This window comes from Ostrinia nubilalis, chromosome 9 (assembly GCF_963855985.1).
Source record: "Ostrinia nubilalis chromosome 9, ilOstNubi1.1, whole genome shotgun sequence".
Lineage (NCBI taxonomy): Eukaryota > Metazoa > Arthropoda > Insecta > Lepidoptera > Crambidae > Ostrinia > Ostrinia nubilalis.
Genome location: NC_087096.1, coordinates 3770959 through 3797112, shown reverse-complemented (window position 1 = coordinate 3797112; position 26154 = coordinate 3770959). Strand labels below are relative to the sequence as shown.

Genomic DNA, 26154 nt, shown 5'->3' with positions numbered 1-26154 from the left:
TTACCTACAGATTCGAAGATTGAAAGACAATCCATTCCATTATGCCGCTACTGGACAGAAGTACTCATCGACCGATACGTTTCCAGGACACATTCCTGAAGTCCATCCTGCAGCCAGCGCTGCGCCTGGCGTCCACCAGCCGGTCGTCTTACCCCAGCGGCGCGGCGGCGCGCGGCGCGCTGGCCCGCAAGCTGCTGGGCGCGCTGCACGCGCTCGCGCTGCGTGTCGGGCAACGCAGACCCGTTCTCGAAACAAGCGGGCAGCTCGCGCGGCGCTTTAGCGGCGAAGTGTTGTGTTCGGGGTTGTGTTGTCGAGATATTTGTTTTTATTCGCAAACGAAATGTCTGAACAACGGCGACAATTTTATTTCGATTCAAATTTATTCCTAACGCTCGATTTATTGTGGGCAAAAGAAGGAGTGCGCTGCCCGCTCGTTGCCCGCTCCCGCGCCGCTGTTTTCGAGAACCGGTCTATTTGATTTTACGCATAAGATCCTGCCGCTCCCGCGCCGCCGCCGCTCCCGCCCCGCTGCCCGCTAAACTCGAGGCTGAGGCCTTACGCCGCTACTGGACAGAAGTGCTTATCGACCGATACGTTTCCAGGACACATTCCTGAAGTCCATCCTGCAGCCAGCGCTGCGCCTGGCGTCCACCAGCCGGTCGTCGTACCCGAGCGGCGCGGCGGCGCGCGGCGCGCTGGCCCGCAAGCTGCTGGGCGCGCTGCACGCGCTCGCGCTGCGCGTCGGGCCCGAGATGACGCGCCGCCATCTGTGCGTGCACGCCGTGCAGCGGTGAGTGAAAAATAAAAGTAAAAATCAAAGATTCCAAAATTATTTATTCACAGAGATAGTGTGGTACAATTAATGTGGTCTTATGTTAAGGCGATTAGAGTCCTCAATCCGCGCCAAATGGGCATTTTGTAAAGCCTACTCCTCTTTTACTGCTGGATAGAAATAGTTGAAAAAAATATATGTTATACAACAGTTCAAGGACTACATTTGTGACGTTTGAATTTTCGCTACGTCTCTTTGTTTTGGATTAAAAAAATAAATACGGGACATCGATTTTTTACTTAAATTCCCTACTCCTCCAAAACGGCTATGTTAATTTAAAAGATTTTTGCACGAATAGATTAGGAATTCTTTAATCTTTAAATGACACGTTGCGTTTTTCAATCGAACATTACTTTCATTCATAAATTTTACTTTTGATAAATTCCGAACGTTTTGCTGTTGAGGGGGCCTTCGCGGGGTGCGGGCGGCAGTCGGCCGCTGGCCTTCAGACGGGCAGGTTGTGTCACTCGCTGCAAACTGACATTAGCGATCAAAATGAATTTTTTCTTTGGCTGAGTTGCACCACCTGACGTGACCTAACTTTGACCGTAGCTTTGGCGATAACCGGTGTTTTTTGTATGGAGTTAGACAGACTTTTGACGCTTGTCAAAGTTGAAGTAAGATGGTGAAACCCAGCTTTTGTTCGACAATAGATTTTATGTCAGAATTGTTCATAGAGTACGTGCAGTCAGATGATACAATTGAATTATGACGCGCTCAGACGCTATTTTCTACCTGAATAGAATCTATTAGTGTAAAAAAACTATAATTGACTCCAAAACAACTGCACTAGATAAATACAAGTAGAAAAATTATTACGTTATTTATTTACTAGGCCTTTGCAATCAGTATCCAAATCAGGAGCTAGTCAGAATCTGTAACTTAATCGATTTACGTGAAGAAAACAATTTATATTTTTAATATGTTTCTTCGCGAAAATACCACAATTAAAAATAACACCTGTAACGCCCCTGGGTCTGCGGGTGTCTATGGGCGACGGTAATCATTTACCAACAGGTGAACCGTTTGTTCGTTTGCCTCCTGTCACATTAAAAAAAATTAAGATAAAGTGGTATTGAATTGTTCTATAGAGCTTATTAAAAATTTTGGATACTGATTACAAAATTAGCCTTTTTCGGAGTCGGTGGCAGCCTACCTTTTGGTGAGTCGTTTTGGAGTTGGTTTTAATTTTTAGTGAAATTAATCTATTTCATGCCTTTAGTAGACTATAGGTACTCAGTAGACCTTGTTGTTGCCACTGAAGGTGCATAGGTACACAGTACATTGATACCATATTTTTCATGTTAAGTGCAAATAAACTTCCCTAAATTACCTAACCATGAAACGTACCTATATTATTAAAAAGTTTCGCAGATAATAACTGAAATCCTCTTATAAGGTGATGAATTTTAAGAGCATGTCATGAAACCAAAATTATTAGCATACAAGAGCTTGTTTTAAAAAAAATATTTTTATTTATGATGGGGAATTTACTGCGGCGTAGTAGCAGAGATTTTCCGTTTGTAGATCGTAATAATTTCGAAGAATAGGGATGTTTCGTGGATAAAGCAAGAAAGTAGCAAGAGTTTGAATTAGTCCGTCGGTGAACCTACCAAAAACAAACTCTAAATGTATTTTTCACATTTTTAAACTTATGAAAATTTAAAGAGATGAAGCGCACCAAAGTTCAGAAGATGAGGCACATGACGTCAAGGCATGCTTAAAAATGTGGCGATTTGTGTCGTCACGCGGAATTTCATCGCATCATATCTTCGTAATTACTTGTTTAATTGACAAATAAAAATATCCTGTGTCCAATATTTTTGATAATGTAAAATTGACGGACCAAAAATCTTTTTTTAAGAAACTAGCCTATTCTTATGGCCACATTCCAGCTCCATCATCAGACCCTGCAGTTTACCTTAGAGAATTGAAGACTCATGATTTTCAAAGTAGCGTACTTACATAACATTAGGTACTTGCTTATACAGGGTGTCCCAAAAACAATGGATAACCCTTCAACCATCGATAGGCCTCGCCATGGTCTCCCTAACGTCCAATTTTGACCCCAGTAAAAATATCACCGTTTTCAAGATTTTTAAGTTTTTGTGCATTTTTAGAAAATTGTAATGAAATTATTTAGGTATAATAATAAATAAATACAAATCAAACGAGCCTAAACTCGATGGAATCGTTTAATCCCGGAGTTGCTATGGGGCCACTGGCATTCCAGCTCTACCATCAGATCAGCTCCATGTCATCACAATATTGCATTGTCACCCGAATTACATGTATATCCGAAATTTTAACTCAATCAATTGATGAAGGATTTCTAATAAAAAGACAAATACATTTTCAGTTTATTCTTCATAAGTGACACAGAGAGAATGACAATAGACAAAAGCAGAAACATTTGCTTTTTTAGGCCATAGATAATACTAGGTACTAATGCGTTCCAATAGGTTTGTTCAAATTTCGAGAACGACTGAACCGACAAAAGCATTAGAAAATTACGAAAAATAAAATAAAATTTTATCCCGTACAAAATGTTCATGGATTTTGTTATTTTTATTAAATACCTTTACGCCTAAGTTAAATGACACCGACATCAAGGTTCATCAATTTAAGTTTAAAATAATAGGCAGTAATGTATGAAGAAAGAGCTTCTATTCTGTATCTACCTATGCCCGTGTATTTTTGATCGGTGTCAAATCGGAGTTTTTGGTGCGGGGTACGCGGGTGTTGCTCGCGGCGTGAAGGTCAAACGCCCAAGGTCATTGAGGACTCTAATCGCCTTAAAGAGAAGTGCAGCTTATATCACTAGCGCAGCGGGCATGTGAATTTGAGAAAAATTATATCCATCATTGCATTATTTGATTTATTTCAAAATTGTCTTTATTTGTTTCTCCTGATACGCCGGCGTTAATCCTGAGTGATTCTTTGCTGAGTTGCTGAGGTATCCAGTATAATATTGTTCGTCTCCGATTCCGACCTCTCCCCGCCACTCGCGCCGAGCAACAATAAAATTGTGTGACGTCTACGCTACTACGTGCTAATGCAGCGTTCAATTAACTGCAGCGCAGGCCACAGACGCCGCCGCAATAACGCCCTGCTCATACGTTTATCGAACGCCGACGCTGGATAAAAAATAGAGTGAAATTTTAGACAAAGTATCAACCACAGGTTTAATTATTTTTAACGTATAGAAAAACAACGAGATGTTTGTCTTGTTTCCTAATCAAGCCTTTTCTACAGGTTTTTCTTGGCATTTGACAAAGCGACTGGGAAAACAGAAAACTGGCCCAAACAAGACGAAGTTAATGCCGATAAGGTAAGCGAGCAGATGATTACTTTAGTAATATGACTCTAGAAAATATTGTAGCTTTAATCCGACTAACTTTTTGTTTAACACGTGTACACAACATGTACGTGAATTGGTTTGAAGCCGCTTACGTTTTGCGCTTTAGTCACGCTCCGTTGGCACATTGCATTCGCGGTGCAGTAGTGGTGCGATTTATCCATACTTTTCTCCGTAGCCACCGGAGGATTCCTCGGAGGCTCGGTCGGAGGGCTTCCTGGAGCTGATCTCGTTCAAGTTACACTGCAGTTACGTTGCTAATAGCTTTTTACACAATCCCTCCCTATTTCTCCGCAGCCTCCCAGATCTGTTCGCGCTCGAGTCGTGCTTTATTTTCGTTGCCAATGGCTTTACCCATTCTTTTCCTACAGCCACCGGAGGATTCCTCGGAGGCTCGGTCGGAGGGCTTCCTAGAGCTGATCTCGTTCAAGTTACACTGCAGTTACGTTACTAATAGCTTTTTACACAATCCCTCCCTATTTCTCCTCGGCCTCCCAGATCTGATCGCGCTCGAGTCGTACTTTATTTTCGTTGCCATTGGCTTTACCCATTCTTTTCTTACAGTCACCGGAGGATTCCGCGGAGGCTCGGTCGGAGGGCTTCCTAGAGCTGATCTCGTTCAAGTTACACTGCAGTTACGTTGCTAATAGCTTTTTACACAATCCCTCCCTATTTCTCCGCAGCCTCCCAGATCTGGGTGCTTACCATGAGTTTACGTTACGTGTGCTCGCTAGCAACTGCGTAAAAAATGTCATTAAATGTATGACACATTGTGCAGCGCCCCTAGCGGCTACTTTCAAGAAATAAAATCTTCATAGGTTTTTTTGACATACTCGCTAGCGAGCACACCTAACGTAAACTCATGGTAAGCACACTGATCGCGCTCGAGTCGTGCTTTATTTTCAACCGACTTCAAAAAAGGAGGAGGTTCTCAATTCGACCCGTATGTTTTTTTTCTGTTTGTTACGCGATAACTCCGCCAATTATGACCCGAATTGAACAAATCTTTTTTCGGCGTATAGGTAATACCTCAAGGGTGGTCCCATTTAAATTTAATAATAGAAAAAACAACCCCCAAGGGTGGAAAATTGGGGATGAACTTTTTTATACGCAATATCTCCGCCGATTATAAATCAATTTGAACGATTATTTTTTTGTTGAATAGGTATTATCAAAAGGGTGGTTTCATGCGAATTTGAAGAAAACATTTCACCCCCAAGGGTGGAAAATTGGGGATGAACTTTTTTATACGCAATATTTTTAATTTTTAGTTTTTTTTTGTGTTCACGCATTTGAAGTCGGTTTTTTTTTAAAGTTAATTATCGTTACCCATCTCTTTTCGCTACAGCCACCGGAGGATTCCGCGGAGGCTCGGTCGGAGGGTTTCTTAGAGCTTTGCCGCGACGGGTCGACGGTCGAGTGGACGGTGCGCGAGGGCCGCGTGCAGCGCGCCGACCTGCCCGACCTGGCTTGCACGCCGCCGGCGCCCTGCGACCGGATCCCCGACCCCGCTGTGCTTACGGTGAGATATTAATAAATCCCAACTAATATTATAAATGCGAAAGTAACTCTGTCTGTCTGTCTGTCTGTCTGTTACGCTTTCCCGCTTAAACCTCGCAACCGATTTTGATGAAATTTGGCATAGAGATAGTTTGAGTCCCGGGAAAGAACATAGGATAGTTTTTATCCCGGTTTTTGAAACAGGGACGCGCGCGATAAAGTTTTTCTGTGACAGACAAAATTCCACGCGGGCGAAGCCGCGGGCGGAAAGCTAGTAATAAATAAATATCTTTGGACAATCTCACACAGCGCCATCTAGCCCCAAAGTAAGCAATTAATATGCTTGTGTTATGGGTGCTAGCTTAACGGATATACTACTTATATACTTTTTTTTTAAATACATACATATTATACATAGTAACACCCAGACCCGTCACAGAAATTAAAATTCATCATTTCAATTTCTGTATATTGAATACATTTAGCCGTTCACCATTCATTCGTTGATCATTTCATTGTTCAGTATTCATTCCTTTACCATTTATTCATTCATTCTTTCACCATTCATTTATTTATTCTTTCAGCATCCATTGTTAGGGCCTTTAATTGTATGCCACCTCTGATGAGGTTAAGAAAAATTATTCGGGTCGAGGTCTATAGTGTTAGTTGCACCATCTTACTTTAACTTTGACAAGCGTCAAAAATCTGTCAAACTCCATACAAAAAATACCGGTTATCGTTAAAGTTACGGTCAAAATGAGGTGGTGCAACTCAGCCTTAGTCGTTCACCATTCGTTCATTTATAATAAATCCATCGTTCAGCATTCATTTTTTACCATTTATTCATTCATTCTTTTACCATTCATTTGTCCATTCCTTCACCATTCATTCATTAATCCTTCTAAGATTCATTCGTTAATTATTCATTATTTCATAATTTATTCATTCATTTCTGTTTAAGGCCTTTAATTTTATCCCACCTCTGATGAAGTCAAGACAAATGGTTCGGATCGAGGTCTAGGATGATTTTGAATACTTTACCAAATGACTTCATAGAAACCTCAGACCTGTGCTCATAATAATATCAGTATAATAATATGAACCTTAATGAAACACACAATGTCGCCATGCCAGACGTGTCCAGACCCACTGGGTATGTGGTAAAAAAGACTTCTTTAGAGCTCAATTGGGGGACGGATGAGGGATATAAAGTACCTCTATCAAAAATTAGCAGTTACAATAAAAACATGTTTTTCAATTACCTTTCCTACCTGGTGCAAACACTGCTAAAAGATCCAAGAAGTTTTTATCATAATACCTATTCACAGGCCCAAGAAGAACTGCTCATGGTGTTTGACGACGAGCTGGCGTACAAAGCCTACACGACCTTCAGCAAGTTTGTGGGCACGGATGCCATGGAACGCTGCCTCAAGAACAGCGACACTATACGAGCGCTTTGTCGCAAATACGAGCAGAGCCACTACATCAGGTAAAATCATAGTTATAGTACAGTTAGCTGATGTTGCTGGCAGTTTGGCCAGCAATCCTTTTTTGATATTGTTTATGGCTTTTTTTACTTTTTTTTTAGATTGATTGATTTTGAAGTTGCTTTTACTGGCTCTCGTGTTCTAGTGTTAATGTCTTGAGCAATATACCTTTTTGGCCCTATTTTGGAGTGTTTCCTTGCTTCTAGCATAATATCACCACCGGCAGGCCTATCTCTACATACAGTCCACTCCATCGTTTTTAACATTGGGACATTGCCAGTCATATTTATTGTGACTTAAGCTGCTAAATTTAGTCAGTAAGTTTCAAGGTCAACTGTCAGTTACAGTGATTGAAAAACAGCGTGAAAATGAGGGCTTTCGCGTATGAAAAATCCACTAGATGGCAAGACGTAGATATGAGGTCTAACTGCTACGTGATTGGTGAATTTTGACATATCTGTCAATGTCATGTCAAAAATAACCAATCATGCAGCATTTAGACCTCACGTCTACGTATTGCCGTCTAGCAGATTTTTCATACGCGAAAACCCTCATTGAGAGAGATTGCAGCTCGGTACTAATTACTAAGTCCAAAATACGCGGTCTCTTATTAGTTTGAAACTGCTGTAATTCGATGTGATTGAAGGTCACATAGATCTGCAAATTCTAGTCACGCTACACCTGCGCATCTATAAATTCTTAACTCCAGTAATGCTGTAGGATTGTAGGTACTATAAATAAATAGCAAAACATAATAAATATTATGACCTCACAACTATCTCAATCTTCCGCAGTTCACCGCTAATATCCCGCCCGGAGAAACGGGTGCAAACCTCCTTCAGTGACGAGCCTATCAGCCGGAAGAGCATAGACATTACTCCCACCAAGCCTGACCTGGTCATGGACCACATGTCCAGTTCCAACAGCTTCGGCTCCAACGTAACTCTAGTTGGAAACAGGATAGATGTCGCTACGGAAGCGAGCGCGGGCGCAGCGGGCGTGGGACACGGTTTTGATGTCGTGGCGTGCAAGATGGACAATGGGATCAAGAGCAACAGGTAAAACGGGACTATTCTCACCTCTCCTTCTTAACGTTACAACTCCTATTTCACCAGGATCTACAGCTTGGCCGTCAATTAAAAAACCTAACAAATGAAGGTGAAGTTTGTCCCCGGGGAAAGCCGACTTTTCTCCAGAGCAAAGATAGGTAAAAGCAAACACTTCTCTTATACTACTATAGTCCAGTAGACATCACGCCCACTAAGCCTGACCTGGTCATGGACCACATGTCTAGCTCCAACAGCTTCGGCTCCAACGTAACTCTAGTTGGAAACAGGATAGATGTCGCTACGGAAGCGAGCGCGGGCGCAGCGGGCGTGGGACACGGTTTTGATGTCGTGGCGTGCAAGATGGACAATGGGATCAAGAGTAACAGGTAAGACTTCTATAATTTCTATTCTACTAAAATCCAATAGACATTATGCCCTTATTATGTGGGCTGAAAAAGAAAGTAACCGAGATGGTGTTCACATTATTACGTATCTAATTTCCCGCATAGTGTACTTGTGCCATAAGAATGTTTTCGGAGAATATCCCGCTACACCTACCCCTCTCCTCGTCACTTTACTTCAACTCATTCTCTCACTGGCAGGCAATAAGTTGGTCTTTAGTCATATTCATCTTTACCATATTACTATTAATGTAATTGTACATGACTGTATGTTGCCTTAAATAAATAAAAAAAAGAAAAGCTACAGACGTTGCGCGAGCACTGCGTTGACGAATGTCGTCGCAACGGACTGCGTGACATGTTTTTGTATAATGACCGCTATAACCTCTGCTATAAAGATCAAAATCAATTCCAGACACCTCCGCGGCGACTGGCTCATCTACTGGGAGCACGAGATCGGGCGGCCGGATAAAGACACGCGCTTCAACCTCAAGCAGATCAAGCTGCAGACGTTCGCGGGCCACGCGGCCGCCGTCAAGTCGCTACACGCGCTCGACAACGAGCATAGCTTCATGAGCGGGTCGAAGGACAAGTGCGTGCGTCTGTGGTCGCTGCGAAACCAGGTCTGTGATCTTTCGTTCAAATTAAATCAAAAATGATTATTTGTGAAACATAGGTAACAATCCAAGGACAAGTGCGTGCGCCTGTGGTCGCTGCGCAACCAGGTGATCATTCGTTCAAATCAAATCAAATCAAAAATGTTTATTTGTGAAACATAGGCACAACACTCCAAGGACAAGTGCGTGCACCTGTGGTCGCTGCGCAACCAGGTGATCATTCGTTCAAATCAAATTAAAAATGTTTATTTGTGAAACATAGGTAACAATCCGAGGACAAGTGCGTGCGTCTGTGGTCGCTGCGCAACCAGCTGATCATTCGTTGAAATCAAATCAAAAATGTTTATTTGTGAAACATAGGTAACAATCCAAGGACAAGTGCGTGCGTCTGTGGTCGCTTGCGCAACCAGGTGATCATTCGTTCAAATCAAATCAATTTTATTTTGTGAAGTGGCTTATTATTGGAAAACAGATTGCCATGAAGCAGAAACAAAAAAAAAGTGAAACAATGGTAACAATATGTTAGGTGTTAGAAATTAGGCAGTTAGTACCACTTTGTTTAGCCCAAGAGTGCTGTTCGATTGTTTTAGCGGGACAAAGGCCTCCCTCCAAGGATTTTCACAACTGCACTTCGATCTCAAGCAAATCAAGCTATGGATGTCGGCGTGGGCGCAGGAAGTTGACTTCACATGTTATCGACATAATTTAATAAGCTGTAAAAACATCAATCTTCCACAGATTTTGTATGACAAACACAAGCTTACCTAGAGTTACTGTTTTGCTATATTGATCACTTGAAATCACTTGCCTGTAAAACTCCATGCATAGATTTTTACCTCTACCTCGTTGAAAATAAAACGTTATTTCCCAGGGTGACGGCAACGCAACCACACAATGCAACTGGACGTACACGGGCCACAAAAAGGGCGTGCTGTCGCTGGCCTTCCTGGACTCGCTGCGGCTGGCCGTCTCTACTGATTCTGTGGTGCACATATGGGATCCCTTTATGGAGAGTGTGGTGTCGCAGGTCAGTGACTCGACATTAAAATAAATTCTCAACAGTTCTTGCGTATCCATAATCCTGGTTAATATTGCGGGAAAGTTAAAAGGATGTAGTAATGGCGCTTTGGCGGTCTATTAGATTGACACTAGATGGTAGTTATGACATATTATGGCAGCGATGAACTTCTGGAGCCTTTTCGCGTAGTGCTCAAAATGATTCACTTCTTGTGATAAATGAAGGTCGGATTTGTCTATTTAAGTTTTCCTTTTGTAAATTTTGGTATACCAAAATAGAAAGTGCATTGAAGTTATTATTTTTGTATAATTTTGTATAATATACAATTAGGTATAATAGGGGGAGGGGGGATAAAGTATGTTCGTATGAAAACCTTGATTCGGCAGTTTTACGCCCCGTTTTCGAAAATGTACTTTTCATTTAGGTGATTTGATGCGTTTTTGTCATTTTTGTCAATGTTTGTCCACAGTTGGATAACATAAAGTCTCCCGTGAGCATAGTGCGGACGCTGGGCGACGCTTCCGCGACGGTGCTGGCTGCTACTACAGACGCCACGCTCAAGTTCATCGACGCAAGGGCCTGCAACTACACGCATGATCTGAAGGTAAGTTAAATGGTTTCGCAATTTTAAAATGTTAGGATGATCTCTTTCTTTGATACCGATTGCCGATAAAGAAATGTTCAATTACCTTTTTCTTTTTAACTGCTATTGACGCCTGAGAGTTAAAATTTTCCTTTTTTTTTTGGGGCAGGGCAATGGTTGCAGCATCTTTATTTTATTACTACCGATCACTAACTAAGCCAACAACCTCACTCCTCAGAATTGCTCATGCAAATGACTTTTACTGCGCAAAAAACGCTTAATTTATAGGCATTGGGTCACGTCATAAGATTTGAAGTAAAAACCAATGATATCAAAGTATGTATATACTAACCCAGAAAAATCTATTTTACTTTTATCGTAACATATTGTTTTTAGTATTTTTAATAACTATAAGTCAATCGAGCTGGCGAAGTAGTGACAGCTGTGATAACTTATTTTCTGTACTGATTTGTATTGGTTTTGCCATAATGAGTTGCCTCATCTAAAGAATTGTCTAAATATTTCCCTACAGCTGCCGATGAGCACGACCACACTAGTCCGCTGCCTGTGCGTGTGCGCGGCGGGCGGCTGGGCGGCGTGCGGGCTGGCCAGCGGACACGTGGCCGTGCTGGACCTGCGCGCCGGCCACGCGCGGGCGCACTGGCGCGCGCACGACGGGGAGGTCAGTGCCACATTCTTAACGCTATCGCACAACGCGAAACTCAACGTAGTAGTCAAATTATGTCTAGTGAAGTAGTTACGCTAAAGTACTGACACAATAATATGCTTCTGTTATTAGAATTAGAACTTTAAAGCTGAGTTGCACCACCTAATCTAAACCATAGCTATGACGATAAATAATCGGTGTTTTTTTTGGTATGGAGTTTGACAGACTTTTGACGTTTGTTAAAGTTAAAGGAAGATGATAGCCTAATTGGTAAATGGGAAAAAACATTATTGATTAGTGCTGTGACTTCGCTTGCGTGAACTCAATCTGTCACAAAACGACATAACCTATGTTACTCAGGAATAATGTAGACTATCAATCAATAAAAAAGCATTACCTTAAGGGTTATATTTCATCGCAGCGACTAGACCCAACCTCCGCCATGTGTCATTTGTTTGTTTTCAAATCATGCGTCGTCCGTTTAAATACTTCCAGAGATCCAACATACAAAGTTTTATTTATTTAAGGACAACCAACAAAACATACACCATACATTCACAGTTTCCTTATAAATAAATTAAGCTAAGGCAACCTTTAATTAAGGCAACACCTTAATTTTGTGTTAGTTTTTGTGTAACGCCTGAACAAAAACAAAGGGCATTATTGGCATGCATACACACTAAACTTCTATATGTAAGATTTTCATGTAATTACTTTGTATGTAATGTTGTTGGTATACCGTAATAAATAAAATAAAATAAAAATAAAAGGGCAATATTTTGATGTTAAACATAGATTTCGAAAATAAAAAATGTGTAATTTAACTAATTAAGACATGACAAAAAAAACTGATGTATGTCTCGTTTCTGTCGGGCCTGGGTCACATATGACCGTTCTTCTTTGTTTTTTGAATTTACGTAGCGAAGATGACATATCAACGCTGGCCCCGGATGAACGTGACAGGTTGCTAAATTGTGACTGAATCCTGTTGATAGAGGAGAAATGACCCAGATTCGTCCTAAAACCATGTTTCCATCAAGTTACGAACTTTCCCTCTTTATATCCAGGTGCTTCGCCTCGCTGTGGTGGACGAGCACAGACTCCTGAGCTCGGGGCTGGACCAGGTCACGGCGCTGTGGCGCCCCGACGACGGCGAGCTCATCGCGCATCTCAAGTACGTTGCACAGAAACTATGTCCCGTACTCACAAACGATGCTTGCTTAAATGACGCTGCAAATCGAACGCACAGCATTGAATAGAGCTCTGTGAATGGTTTGTGTGCGTCCACGCGTCCACGAGACCTCATAGTAACGTAAGATTTTAAACTTTCGCGTTCCATTTCGACTTAAATAGAAAGACACCGACCCGATAGCAGCCATAAATGTCGCGTTAAGACCCGTATCTTTCTATTTAACTCATAGTAATGTTTGTAAATACGGACACAAGTAGTTGTAACTAGTGCTATTTTACAACAATATCTGATTTCTGTGAGATAACAAATACGTAACGACGATTTCTCATCCAGCTACATACCAGTACACTACTGAACACTGGAATCATAAGTTGTTATGATTGGCGCTAGTTTGCGACTGAAATGTATAGTCTGAGGTGTTATCTGTACATCTGTGAAGTTAAACTTATTCGATACTTATTTTTTAGCCTGAAATCTGTAAAAATTCTCACTTGAGTAGAGGACTAACTTATTTTTTTATGTTATTGCGTTCTATTTGTTAGAAACATTGCCAGTTTCTATCGCCGCGGCCGAAAATAAGCAAATTTTGCCACTAACCAAATTATTTTGTCCGCAGAGGCAGCACAGAACCCGTCCATTGCCTGTCAGTGTACTATAACGAGCTGATATCAGGCACCACCAACAACCGTATCGGCGTCCACACCTCCCTTGACCAGGAGGCTTCGTTCTCCAGCACCAAGCTAAGGTCAGACACCTTCAAGGGAGTGCTCACTTGCATGGCAGTGCTGCCGCTAAACAGGCTCTTACTGCTTGGCAGCGATAACGGCACTATCAGCTTACTTTGTTGAGGGATAAGGATGAGATTCGAATAACACATTCGGAACGATAAGGATCAACGGCAACGCGTATTTAATTTATTTTGACAGAAGTGAAGGTAAGTTGTTTTTTATTATTATTCAAGTTATTTAGTGTGAGTTACTCAGTAAGATTTAAATATATTTAGTTTTGTATATTGTAGTGCATGTAAAAATAAGACGGCTATTAAGCATATTTTAAGTTTATATTACCTATTTTATTGTTACCAAAGTTATATTAATGTAAAATTATTTGAACACTCGAATCATTATGTATTGACGAATATTTTTTTTGTTGAAAACTTGTAATTCCTAATCTTCTGTAGGCGATCTCAATTTGTATGTTATTAATTTTATTGTATCATAAGATCAGATTTTATTTTAAGGCATAATATTTTACGAAATACTTAATTTTACTTGTAAAAATGTAATTCCAAACTTAGATTATAGTAAAACTGTACAATAATCGTAATGTATAATCTTTTTATGTTACCTTCATAAGTATTAAACAGCAATGCCTGTAATACAGTATCTAATACATAATATAAAATATATAAACGATTATTCACTTAATAATGACAGCGAACATTCCATATATTATTTTCTTTTTAAAGCATTTTACGTTTTATAAAATAATATTTGTATACCATGTTTATACGAACGAATACCATAGTAATTATACAAGAATATAATATAATTAGAAATAGAAGGCTTTATGTTAACAATCACATTATAGTTAAAGTACAAAACGAATGTTACCACTAAGAAAATACTATCAAATTAAAGATATTAATAATCATTAATTTCAAACAATGTCACAATCGTCAATATTTTACTACAGTTTAATACCAAAAGAATGTTTAAAAAAGAAAAAGACAATAGTATCAGAATATCTTGCCTTGCCCTTTGGATTCCACTAGTTATGTTAAAAAACTTCGGTTACATGAATTTATTTATTGATCTCAAGTTTCAAAAAACTGCTGCATAATATAATCTAGTTACATTATTATTGAAAAGCAATGCAAAATCAAAAACATTTTACTAGGGAGTTATGAAACAATCTTGCCTTTAAAGTACGCAGTGAAAATAATTAGAAAGTATTGGGTTAAATATTATAAAGTGTTTTGTTGAAGAGTATTTATAGTGTTTTATAAGTCACGTGTTTTTAGATATTTAATATTAGTGGATTGCAAGTTTGGGAATCATTAAAAGTGACGTTATTTAAATTCGAAGTATTGAAATATGTTTTAATTAAAAATACCTATAGTTTTTTCGCGGTATATTAACTCATTAATACTAAATTAAGTACTTCCCCTTCTCGTCCTACATTTAAATTTAGTTATTACAATTTAATACATTACATTTTTTTATAAAAAAAGTTGGATGCTTTTAAATGCAGATATTATTATAACGGGTGTTTTTTTAGAGGTATACAACTTTAAATCGATTACCTACACTGTTTCTAGTGATAATTAATTTGATAGTTGGTGGTACATTTGTGGACAGTAGGTTTTGCCATTTTATAATTTTATAGAATTTCTTCAGAGCAACGTTTGCAAATTGTGCAAAAATGTATTTTAAAAATCATGGTTCAGTTTTCCATACAAACGTCCATATTACGGTCGACGTAATTTTCGTAACTTTTCATTCCTCAGATGAATGATATTAATGTGGCAAAGCTATGGTTTCAACAAGATGGTGTTACCATCCAACCAGCACGCGACACATTCAATTTATTGCGGGAAACATTCGATGAGCGCATAATTTCACTCGATGGATCTTTGAATTTGCCTCCACTATCGGGTGATCTCACACATATGGATTATTTTCTCTGGGGATATCTTAAGTCCACTACTGCGCAGATAAACTACGGAATTCAATGCCAACATTCGTTTCGTTATTGCCGATGTATGGCCCCAGTTGCTCGAAAAAGACATTGAAAATTGGACATCTCGATTACGCTATATTTGAGGCAACCGTGGCGCCCTTTGGCCCGAAATCATTTTGAAGCATAAATGGCATAAGAACATCTGTTAAACAAAACCAATATATGTGAATCAAACATATTTTTACATATTTTATTTCATTTTAAAGTTCTATACCTCTAAAAAAAACACCCTATACTTATTATTTAACTAAGCTAAAACAAACTTGCAGTCCAGTACAATCCCCAGTCCAGGGGGGGCAATTTCCGTATCGGGGCTATGCATGAAAACAATAATTTACTATTTAGTTCACCGCAATATTGTAGAGTTATATGATAAATGTAATAATAATGTATAAAAATAATTTAGTGGAAAGTATTTTTTGTAATAAAAGAATTTTATATAAATCAAATGGTCGTTTAATTCCTTTTTATTAATCCTTACCCTAGTATTTAAAATACTCTATATCGACAGGTTGTAGAGTCAGGCGGTGTGTATGTTATCTCGAATTAGAATGAAGGAACTATTATTTATGGTTTAAAGGAAACCGATAGCGTAATCTAAAAAGTTGCTTTAATAACGTGATTTTCTAAAAATTACGCTTGGTATTCGTATTGAATGAGGGCTATCGTTTTAGCGCTCACCAGTTAGCGCCACTGTAGAGTAAGGTCCTGTCACTTGCTAGTAGCGAAGACAGTGGCACCAACTGGTGAGCGCTACTGGTAGGAGGACTATCGCATTTGCACTCATCAAGATGGCCCCACTATAGAGTAAGGTCCTGTCAATCGCCAGGGGTGCCAACTGTTAAGTATAAAAACGATAGCCCTCATTGAACTAGGTACGTGAACTTTTTTATCCTTTCTCTCTTAAAATTTTTCGCCAAGCACCCTGTATTTCCTCTGAAGAGTTTTCTATAACCTCCATGTTCGTACCTCCATCGTTATAGCGTAATCAAACAGATGTCAACATAAAATTCTGTCAGGAATTTGATTTGACGTTTTTCTGTGAGAAAACTTACAATTTGATTCCTGAAAAATTACCAAATATGTTTATATTTGTGTGGATGAAGATACTGTGCTGAAAGAATGCCTCATACAACTCACCGCCGTTCAAGCACCTCTCTGGTGGGCGGGCGGCGCCCAAGCGTCCTCGCCCACGGACCTGATATCGCTTCAGAGCTCAACCTCCTCAAGGAGGAAACGCACACGGGAGACCATTTCCTAACCCCCGCCCAACTCGAAGTCGTTTACCGAACTAACATCCAAACTGGACTCACAGAAAGCTTTGCCGAGGAACAACTCAAGACCCACGGCCCCAACGCCCTCAAGGAACTAAGAGGCAACAGCTACTTCAAGATCTTCCGCCATAACCTGTTCGGCTGGTTTCCCTGCGTGCTGTGGGTCGCCGCCATCGTCAACTTCGTCGCTTACTTCTGTGTGTCCGACGACGACGCTGGGCACTCCAAGAAGGAGTACCTTTACTTGGGCAGTGTCATCACCTCGATCGTCATCGGCACCGGCTTGTTCGGATTCTACCACGAGGCCAAGAACATAGCTGTCATGAGCGGCTTCGAGAAATTGGTGCCACCGAACGCTGTCGTCATCAGAGAAGGAGTTAAGAAAGTGATCCCCAACGTTGACGTGGTTATAGGTGACATAGTGGAAATGAACGGCGGAGAGGTAGTCCCGGCGGACGTCCGGATTGTATCATGTTCAAACTTCAAAACGGACATGTCTTCATTGACGGGTGAATCGGAACCTATAAAGCATCGCTCGGAATGGACCCACGCCAATCCCCTGGAATCCAAGAACATGGCGTATTTCAGCTGTCCAATAACTGAAGGCACGGCCAAAGGCGTTGTGGTAGCGATTGGTGAATTGACTCAAATTGGTAAAATAGCAGGGCTAGTTACAGGATTGGAAAAGAAAGAAACGCCGATTGCAAAAGAAATAACTCACTTTATTATAATCATCTGTGGAGTAGCCTTCACTTTTGGTATTATATTTTTTATAATGGTATTTGTGATACAGAGAAAGTGGCTATCAGCACTGCAGTACATGCTGGGGATCATTCTTGCTAATGTACCTGAAGGTTTAATTGTCACTTTAACCGTTTGCATGACTCTAACAGCTAAACAACTCAGGAAAAAGAACTGTTTAGCGAAAACCTTACAAGCCGTAGAGACGTTGGGTTCCACCTCGTGTATATGCTCGGATAAGACGGGAACACTCACTGAAAACCAAATGAATGTGTCCCACCTGTTTTGTAACTTTCAGATATTCGACAAAACAGACCATACTCACGTTTCTGACTCTACCTATGCCCATTTATGTTTAGCCGCATCTCTTAATTTGAAAGCTGTTTTTACCCATGATACAATGAATTTGCCGGTTGAAAAAAGGAAGATTATGGGCGATGCGTCTGAATCTGCGATATTGCGTTATATGGAGTTAAACCGATCTGCGAGTAAAACACGGGAAGATAATCCAAAGATAGCAGAAATACCTTTTAGCTCGGCTTATAAGTATCAAGTTACAATCCACAACATGCAAACTACGCACAGCCACTACTTGATAATGAAAGGGGCTCCTGAAATTGTCCTAGAATATTGCACCAGGGTGCACACCGATGAAGGCGAGCAATCTCTAACGCCTCAGTTGAAGAAGGAATTAAAAGCTAATTTTATCAAGTTGGCTAATATGGGTGAACGAGTTATTGGGTATTGCGATTACCATTTACCCCTTTCTGCGTATCCAATAGGCTACCAATTCGATACACAGCAGAGAAATTTCCCAGTGGAAGATTTGACATTTTTAGGCGCAATTTCTATGATTGATCCACCGAGGTATAATATTGAAAAGTCAATAGCTCTCTGCAGACAAGCTGGAATAAAAGTGATAATGGTGACAGGTGATCATCCCGTGACAGCGCTGGCTATATCCCGCCAGTGTGGGACAATCACTCAGCCTACTGCGTATGATTATGCCTTCGAGCATCACATCGATCTGAGCGATGTCCCGCCGCATATTAAAAATCAGTTCAGGTCTGCAGTTATTACCGGAGATGAGCTTCGTAAAATGAGTGTCACTGATCTGAAAACTGCGCAGCAAAAATATGACGAAATAACTTTTGCACGGACCAGTCCCCAGCAGAAGTTGTTTATTGTTGAGACGTATCAGTCTTTAAATCACGTGGTCGCGGTCACCGGCGACGGGGTGAACGATTCGCCTGCGCTTAAGAAAGCAGACATCGGCATCGCGATGGGCATCACCGGTACAGAGGTTTCAAAGCAGGCCGCTGACATGATTCTCTTGGATGATAACTTTTCTTCCATTGTACTGGGCGTTGAAGAAGGCAGGAAAATTTTTGATAATTTAAAAAAGACTATAGCTTACACATTGACCTCCAATACGCCTGAAATGTTACCTTTTATTCTTTATGCGTGTCTTGGCATGCCTTTACCATTATCATTGATGTTAATCTTGATTGTGAATGTTGGAACTGACTTGCTGCCCGCTATGAGCCTAGCGTACGAAGATTCGGAAGAGGATATTATGTCGATTCCACCTCGTAAACAAAGCGATCATCTCGTAACTAGAGTTATGATATACATGGCCTATTTCCAGATCGGTTTGATCCAATTTTTTGCTGGTATGTACGCGTACTTTGTGGTGTTCGCTCAAGACGGATTCTTTCCGTCGTCGCTGATGTTCGTTCGTGCTGAATGGGAGAAGGCAACCATGTCTGTCAAAGATACCTTGGGTAGAGAATGGTATTACCCTGACAGAAAGAAAATAGAAAGAAAAGCGCAGACGGCTTATTTCGTCGCTATTTGTTGGACGCAGATATCAGATGTAATAATTTGCAAGACTAGACGAGTTTCGCTGTTGAAGAAAGGGATGAAGAACCATGTTCTTAATTTGGGCATTGCGGTGGCTTTGATTGTGGCGTTGTTGGTGACGTATCTGCCATTTTGCAACGAGATATTCAGCACGGAGCCCCTGGCATGGCATGACTTCTTCCTAGCGTTACCTTTTATGCTACTCATGATTTTCGGAGATGAATTCCGGCGATATTTAATACGAAACAATTATTCCAAATGGGTCGAAGAGGAAACTTATTACTGAAAATAACAGTTATTTTGAAAGTGGATTAGGTTGGATTAAGGCGAATTTTAGTTAGGGCTTACATTTAAGTTTTATTTCTCTGTGATGAATAGATTTCATTTTGTTTCTACACGTGTTAAAATGGAATAAATATTTAAGGCAATTTACTGTAGCAGTTTAAATTGGTTTGCGAATACTAACATTGAATAAGCCGGATAGATCGGAAAGTTAGTTTACTTTGACACAGATATCTAGGTTTTCGTCTGTGTAAGTGTATCATGTGTGAGCTAAAATAATTCTTACAGCATGCCGCTTATCTCAAATTGCAATACCTAACGTGTCCTTGCAACATATGCGAATACGCCCGGCCTTAGGCCCGTCGCACTTTCTGCAGCAAACTAAATTTAGACTATCGAGTAGGTAGGTAAATTATATTAAGTAAAATTTTTCAAAGAAATTAAGTAAAACGTACGTTTTTAAATTAGAGAATTTCATGTAGAGAAAAAGGAAAAGCTCTTCTGTGGTTACCTTAATTAAACTTACTATTTATAGATTTTCACCAATAAGGAAAACGCGATCGAACACTCTGATTGAACCTTCCTTGGTATATCTATCTAATCTCATTTGTTTGAGGTTTCCATCGGTTTCCAACTTGGACCTCTTCCTCCTATTGTAATTTAAAGATGTGAAAAATATTGAGCAAATCTGATAAAGTATGCATTAATGATTTAATCTCTTGTAACAGCTTAACCATTTGAATTTTGAACCTAATGCGAGGGACCCTTGACGATTTGAGGGCAATGAGCGAAGGGACTACGTTTACATAGCGCTAATGCACAGCTACTAGAATTATGTGTCTGGCACACACGGGTGGGCGCGGCCGATATGAATTTTAAACCCGCTCGCACACAAGCCTGGGTACCGGAATAACAGCCATGTATGTGACCTACATTGCGCCAAAATACGACTTAGTAGAACTTAGATACCTATTTAGATATGGAGACGTGGTTAGGATTCGAGCGGGAAAACTGTCAATCTTGTGCTTAATTATGTAACACCAAATTCAGGAGAAAAAGCTTTAAAGCTCTCGCTATTAAGTATCAAGATGTCTATCGACTCTACACGTTGCGTTGGAAGCTTAGTTGTTAAATCATGTTTAAACATCTTAATTACTTTTGTTACATAAATTGCTTATCACGTAGTTCCAAAATACAGCTGATTATTATCCCAAGTAACATTTTACTCCATTTAAGAGTTCAATAGTCGTTCACATGTACTCCACAAGCTGTGTATGTCAGCTGTATACGAGCTGTATAGCTTGCTATAATGCTTTTATAGAACCAGTTTGGGCACAAATTAGACAGCTTTAAGTTCACTATGGCTGTACATTAGCAGTATATTAGCATTATAATAGCAGTTTAAGTAGTAACATCGTACTTAAGGCTGACTTACGGCACTATATGGGACGCAGTGTGAACCATACAACGTACGTGAGGACAATAAAGAGTAACAAGTGGCTAAATGCACAGCTTTCAAAGTTATAAAGTCCGACAAAAGTACTCCAATGCTACCTAAAGTTCACGTGTGTCTTAAATTATTTCCACATTTTAATATTAGTTTGGTATTTGTACGTGAGTGCCAAGAGGGAAACAACTCGGGCGGATAATCATTTATGCAAATAATAACACGGGTTTTAAATACTTAATAATGTTAATGCCATTGGGAATGCAACTTTATCGTGAAATGTATACATATTTACAGCTAAAATATTTACGCGCCTCTGTAAAAACGCGATATTCATTTTAAAATATTTAAAACTGGCTGAGAGGAAATCTACAATTTTCAGTTTTTGATATTGGATTGGCATTATAATTATATTACGGTAATTAATTATAACATGAAACCAAAACTCAATCGCTCTATCTGCGAATTTTGTGATAAATCTGCATTAATTTTGGAGATTTATTTGGTAAATATTTTAGGTTATGTAGAACAAAATGGTGGAAATGAAATACGGCTATGTGAACTGTTATAACTCCAATTTAATGCGGTGAGCGTATATTAGGTTCACATGTGTTCTGTTAGAATGCTGTTATCTATATGAAGTTCCACATTTGTACCACTACAGCGCTAATGTCTATAAATTTATTCTAATGTGAACTTATGTACAGCTTTAAGATGTACCTAGTTCAGGTCAATTGTGTATCTTTAATTCTTTCAAATACTGAAATTTTAGAGATCCGCAATAAAAATTATTAATGTCCGTTAAATCGCCTAGCCCAAGTACTAATAGTCAAGTATGAATACCTAAAGCATCAGACGGTAGTGTTACCGGTTTAAATTCGTTTATTATGCTTGACAATTTATTCAAAGCGGAATGAGGAATACGATTTTCAATAGCCCATGTTCTTATTTTTTTTTGCGAAAGGTTAAATTATTGTCCAAATCAAAATGGTATTCACTATCACAAGAACTGCAATCATCACACTCTGATATCTGGTATATTTTGAAGGGAAATTTCAGGTTCAGGCATAATATTTTCCTCTGCATCATGTACAGAACCACCATGAACAACTAAAAACAGGCTTGGGGAAATGTGTAATAGAATATCACATTCACATTCGTGTTCAGCTTAAAGCAAATAAGAGTAGTACTTGTGGACAAATAAACTGATATTGATGTTAATGGACAACACATATAGTCCTTTTAACAGCCTACAGTGTACATGCGAACCATTGAAACACTTTTGTACAGATAGTAAAAAAAGGTTATTTTAATTATCACAAACAAGTCCTACTACAGCTACTAGCTGTATAACAGTCTAAAACAAGAAACATAACAGCCTTTGGCTTTATAAATGACCACGTGTGTTCTATTAAAATGCTAGCTCTATAACATCGTACAAGTAGGCCGTTAAACAGCGGTTGCCGTATCTCTACCCTCCTATAATGCTCTTAGTCAGATGGCTGACTAAAGGATAGTTGTTAGAGTATTATAACACCAACAATCGTATAAAAGTATAACTCTACACTAATCTACACTCCTATAAGTCCCTTAGACAGGTATAGGTGTAATTAATTGCAATAATACAGCTTATACATCACGAGTGAACTGTACTAATGCTTTAAGTACACATTGGAACTAAATGTGAACTCTTAAATGGAGTAAAATGTTACTTGGGATGTGAGATAATCAAGCAGGGGCTTATTTAGGAACTAAATCTAAAGAATGTCTTCAATAGTCACACGCTATAATCCATCTTGTAAATTATTAAAAATTACCACAAATCTGAAAATCATTCTATTATTACCAGCTTTAATAACAACCGTAATATTCCTAGTTGATAGATTCCTATATAGTTTAAGACGAATCGCTTGCTTTTCACCACAGCCTTTCCGCGGTGCGTGTACCGGCGCGCGCGCACAAAGCGCAGCTGTCGCGACCTGTCCCTTAAGCCAATTAACTTGTATCGGTTGGCAATTGATACCCTTTACGACGAACATTCGTCCATTTATTACAATGGACGTAGGGCGCGGTTCGATTAAGACAATTACTTTATACTCAAACACATAGTAGGTCTTATGATTTAGTTTGGATTACTTTTCTTTCTCCATTTAACATTTTCTGTTAGGAAATAAATGGATTGCATTCAGAAGTTAATACCCTCATTTCACAACAAAATTAGTTGGCAAAGGTGTTAGTTATTAAGGAAAGAAGATTACAAATATTTGACAAATGAAAAGTTCATCTTGTTTTAGGCTTTCCTTAAAGGTAGTCCGTTACATACAAGTTAGGAAAAGAAAACAATTTAAGGTGAGGTTGTATACGCCCTTAATTTGATGCAAAGTTACCTATTAAGGTTTAAGTAACATTTGGTGAATATGGTTCATTAATGATAAGAAATAAGTGATATGGAAGTTGTACAGTCAGCAGTTAAAAAGGTAGTAAAGTAATTCAATTCCAATTTTATGTTAATTCGTTATAACGCTCATAAATGCATTAATTATTCCATTAGACTGGGCGGATACTTTGCGTAAACAGAGTCAATTTTGTCCAAGTCGACTTTACAATAATTTAAGACGTATTTTTGAGGAGTTAAATGTAATTCACATGTAAGCTGCATATTTCCAATGTCGACTGTGCGTCCATACTTTGTCCCATGCGCGGTATTTTTTGCCGCGTGTAAGCGTTTATATCCGCTGGGCGCTGGTGTTTGCCACTTGCCACTATCAATCACTCGCTGACCTGATTTCAGACTATTTCTATGTCATGTATCAGACAAAAATGCATCGAACCTACAGAAAATATCATGAATTCGTAATGTAATTAAACGTTTAATTATGTTCTGACTCTAATTAAATAAATTAGACAAATATACAAAATATTTTGCGACGTCAAATGTTTATGTGTTAAAATAGAGTCTGGACGAACCTCAAGAGGATTTAAGACACTATTTAAATTAAAGATGTAACGGCTAAATATATGTAGTAATAAATAAATAAATAAATATGGATTTAATCTCAAAATACAGTATAATAAATTAGATTTAAGTACGTTTTATATCACTTTACATTTGTTTAATTAACACTTCATACAAGACTTTACTTAAGCAGGCTTTTAATTTTAACTTAAATACAAAAAAATACCGCAGACCGGTCTTTGTGGAAATCCTTGGGGGAGGCCTTTGTCCAGCAGTGGACGTCTTTCGGCTGAAACGAACGAACGAACGAACAAAAAAATAGTTTGTATGAAAAATCATAGTACGAGTATAAGATAGGTACCCGTTCTGATTTCCGGGACAGAATAGCAGATATAAAAAGACCTTAATTTAGTAATTTATTACCGGCATAATGAATTCCAAACCCATATATTGGACTGTAAATATTAAATACATACGTTTACATACGAAGTAGTTGAGACACATAACCAGTTGAAGTATTTGCATATTATGTCAAGATTTTGAGATAGTTACTAACAACTTTTCAAGAAAACTTTATGGTAATGAAGCCAGGCGTGAAAACAGAGTTGGGCGCTATCGCAATTTACTATGAAATTCTAGGTGTTATTAATCTGATGTAGGTGACGAGTTATATGTACAATCTCTGTAAACTTTAAACTATAGTGATTAATTAAACCTTTGAAATAAATGATTAAACCGTTTTCTTGTGAATTATGTAACTACCAGTCTTGTAGAGATTAAATCTTAAATGAGTCATCCTATTTTGCTACTTAGTTATGATTTCTAATTTAAACATTTAGTTACCTATTTTTATTGTGTTATATTAATGACGAAATTTTTTTAGGTGCCACTTGTTTGGAAACTTATCGATCTTCTATATCTGAAATTCTATCAGTTTCACAATGATCATCTATTGATCAAACAGCTTTTAGTGCTGTTTGGTTAAAAATACTACATGAATGCATTTTATAAACCTATTAACTTCTTATTTAGTACAAAGATACATTAAAAACATCTGCCTAAAGTTATGGACTGGTAGCTGCTGTATTTGGGACCTAACACAGATGAAGATGCGATTATATCGATGAGAGAACACGAGTTGATGTTGTAACTGATATCCAGTAGCTACTAAATGAAACGCTTTTATAAATAAGGCAAAATCAGTAAATTACCTACATTAAATGATACGATCGCATATTACGAAAAATCATTTCGGGAAAAAAATATTTGCCTGACATGACTGATTTTCAGCAGCATAGATAAGCACGTGCTTATTTCAGAAAGATTAATTATAAATGTCTCTTTGTAATTTCAAGATGCGTCTATGTAACCAACATAAAGTTACGTATTTATAACATTAGTAGCACGGACGTAGCTATAGCTTTGACAAGGGAGGGGTCCCCGAAGTAAAAAAAAGCCGCCAATTAAATCTATCATTTATAAATTAAATAGGGTCATGGAATGGAGGCAACAGTGACTCGGTCGGCTACAGTGGCTCAGTCATGTTTCGACCTGAAGGGTTAGGAATATACAGTGTGAGTCACGATAAAGTGTACATATAAAAATAGGTGAAACTAGACCTATTTTTATCGACAAAAAAGAGGTCAAAAAATTTTTGATTTTTTTTTAAATTTTTTATACAAATTTTTTTCTTCCGATTACTTATTGCAAAGAAAACGTATAACTTTTAAACTAAGAGGTATAAAACAGTAATAATGCTAAATAATAGGCGATACTAAAAAAATACATAAAATACTCAGAAAATGCCAACAAATAATAAAAAATGACACTTTTTGAAAAAAATCTGCATTTAAATTCGTGTTTTTTTTGGTTATTTGATAAATTTCTCCAAATAATGCCGCCATAACAGGTGGATTTTATTGCTTTGTGTTAATCTTTATCGTATTACCTTTGTAAAACCAAAAATCGCATGTCTCTATCCCTATCACAACGTTTGCAATGATCGTTTGAACAAAGGCATTATTCTCTGCTACAGGTAGAGATAATTTTAATTTTAACTAAAATGCTTATTTTACGCGATTTTTGGTTTTACAAAGGTAAAACGATAAGAAAATAAAACAAAGTAATAAAATCCACCTGTTATGG

The 26154-nt window shown here is 38.7% G+C and overlaps 2 protein-coding genes across 2 annotated transcripts in view; both read left to right on the top strand.

Annotated features, from left to right (window-relative positions):
- The window catches only part of LOC135074764 (WD repeat-containing protein 81), a 36370-nt gene extending 20475 nt beyond the window's left edge, over positions 1–15895 (top strand). The window contains exons 9-22 of the mRNA XM_063969147.1: positions 87–255; positions 553–790; positions 4088–4163; positions 4562–4636; positions 5539–5712; positions 7019–7179; positions 7972–8235; positions 8418–8612; positions 9043–9250; positions 10116–10271; positions 10732–10866; positions 11378–11527; positions 12580–12686; positions 13321–15895. Coding sequence (XP_063825217.1) covers positions 87–255; positions 553–790; positions 4088–4163; positions 4562–4636; positions 5539–5712; positions 7019–7179; positions 7972–8235; positions 8418–8612; positions 9043–9250; positions 10116–10271; positions 10732–10866; positions 11378–11527; positions 12580–12686; positions 13321–13552 — 2340 coding nt within the window. The 3' untranslated portion in view covers positions 13553–15895. The remainder of the gene's footprint in view (positions 1–86; positions 256–552; positions 791–4087; positions 4164–4561; positions 4637–5538; positions 5713–7018; positions 7180–7971; positions 8236–8417; positions 8613–9042; positions 9251–10115; positions 10272–10731; positions 10867–11377; positions 11528–12579; positions 12687–13320) is intronic.
- Positions 15896–16497: 602 nt separating this feature from the next.
- LOC135074920 (sodium/potassium-transporting ATPase subunit alpha-like) lies at positions 16498–19730 on the top strand. The gene has a single exon (XM_063969294.1). The coding sequence runs from the start codon at positions 16569–16571 to the stop codon at positions 19608–19610; it is 3042 nt and encodes a 1013-aa protein (XP_063825364.1). The 5' UTR covers positions 16498–16568; the 3' UTR covers positions 19611–19730.
- The last annotated feature ends 6424 nt before the right edge of the window (positions 19731–26154 follow it).

Coding starts and splice junctions, on each gene's coding strand:
- LOC135074920 (XM_063969294.1), top strand. CDS start 16,569: ATGCCTCATACAACTCACCGCCGTTCAAGCACCTCTCTGGTGGGCGGG.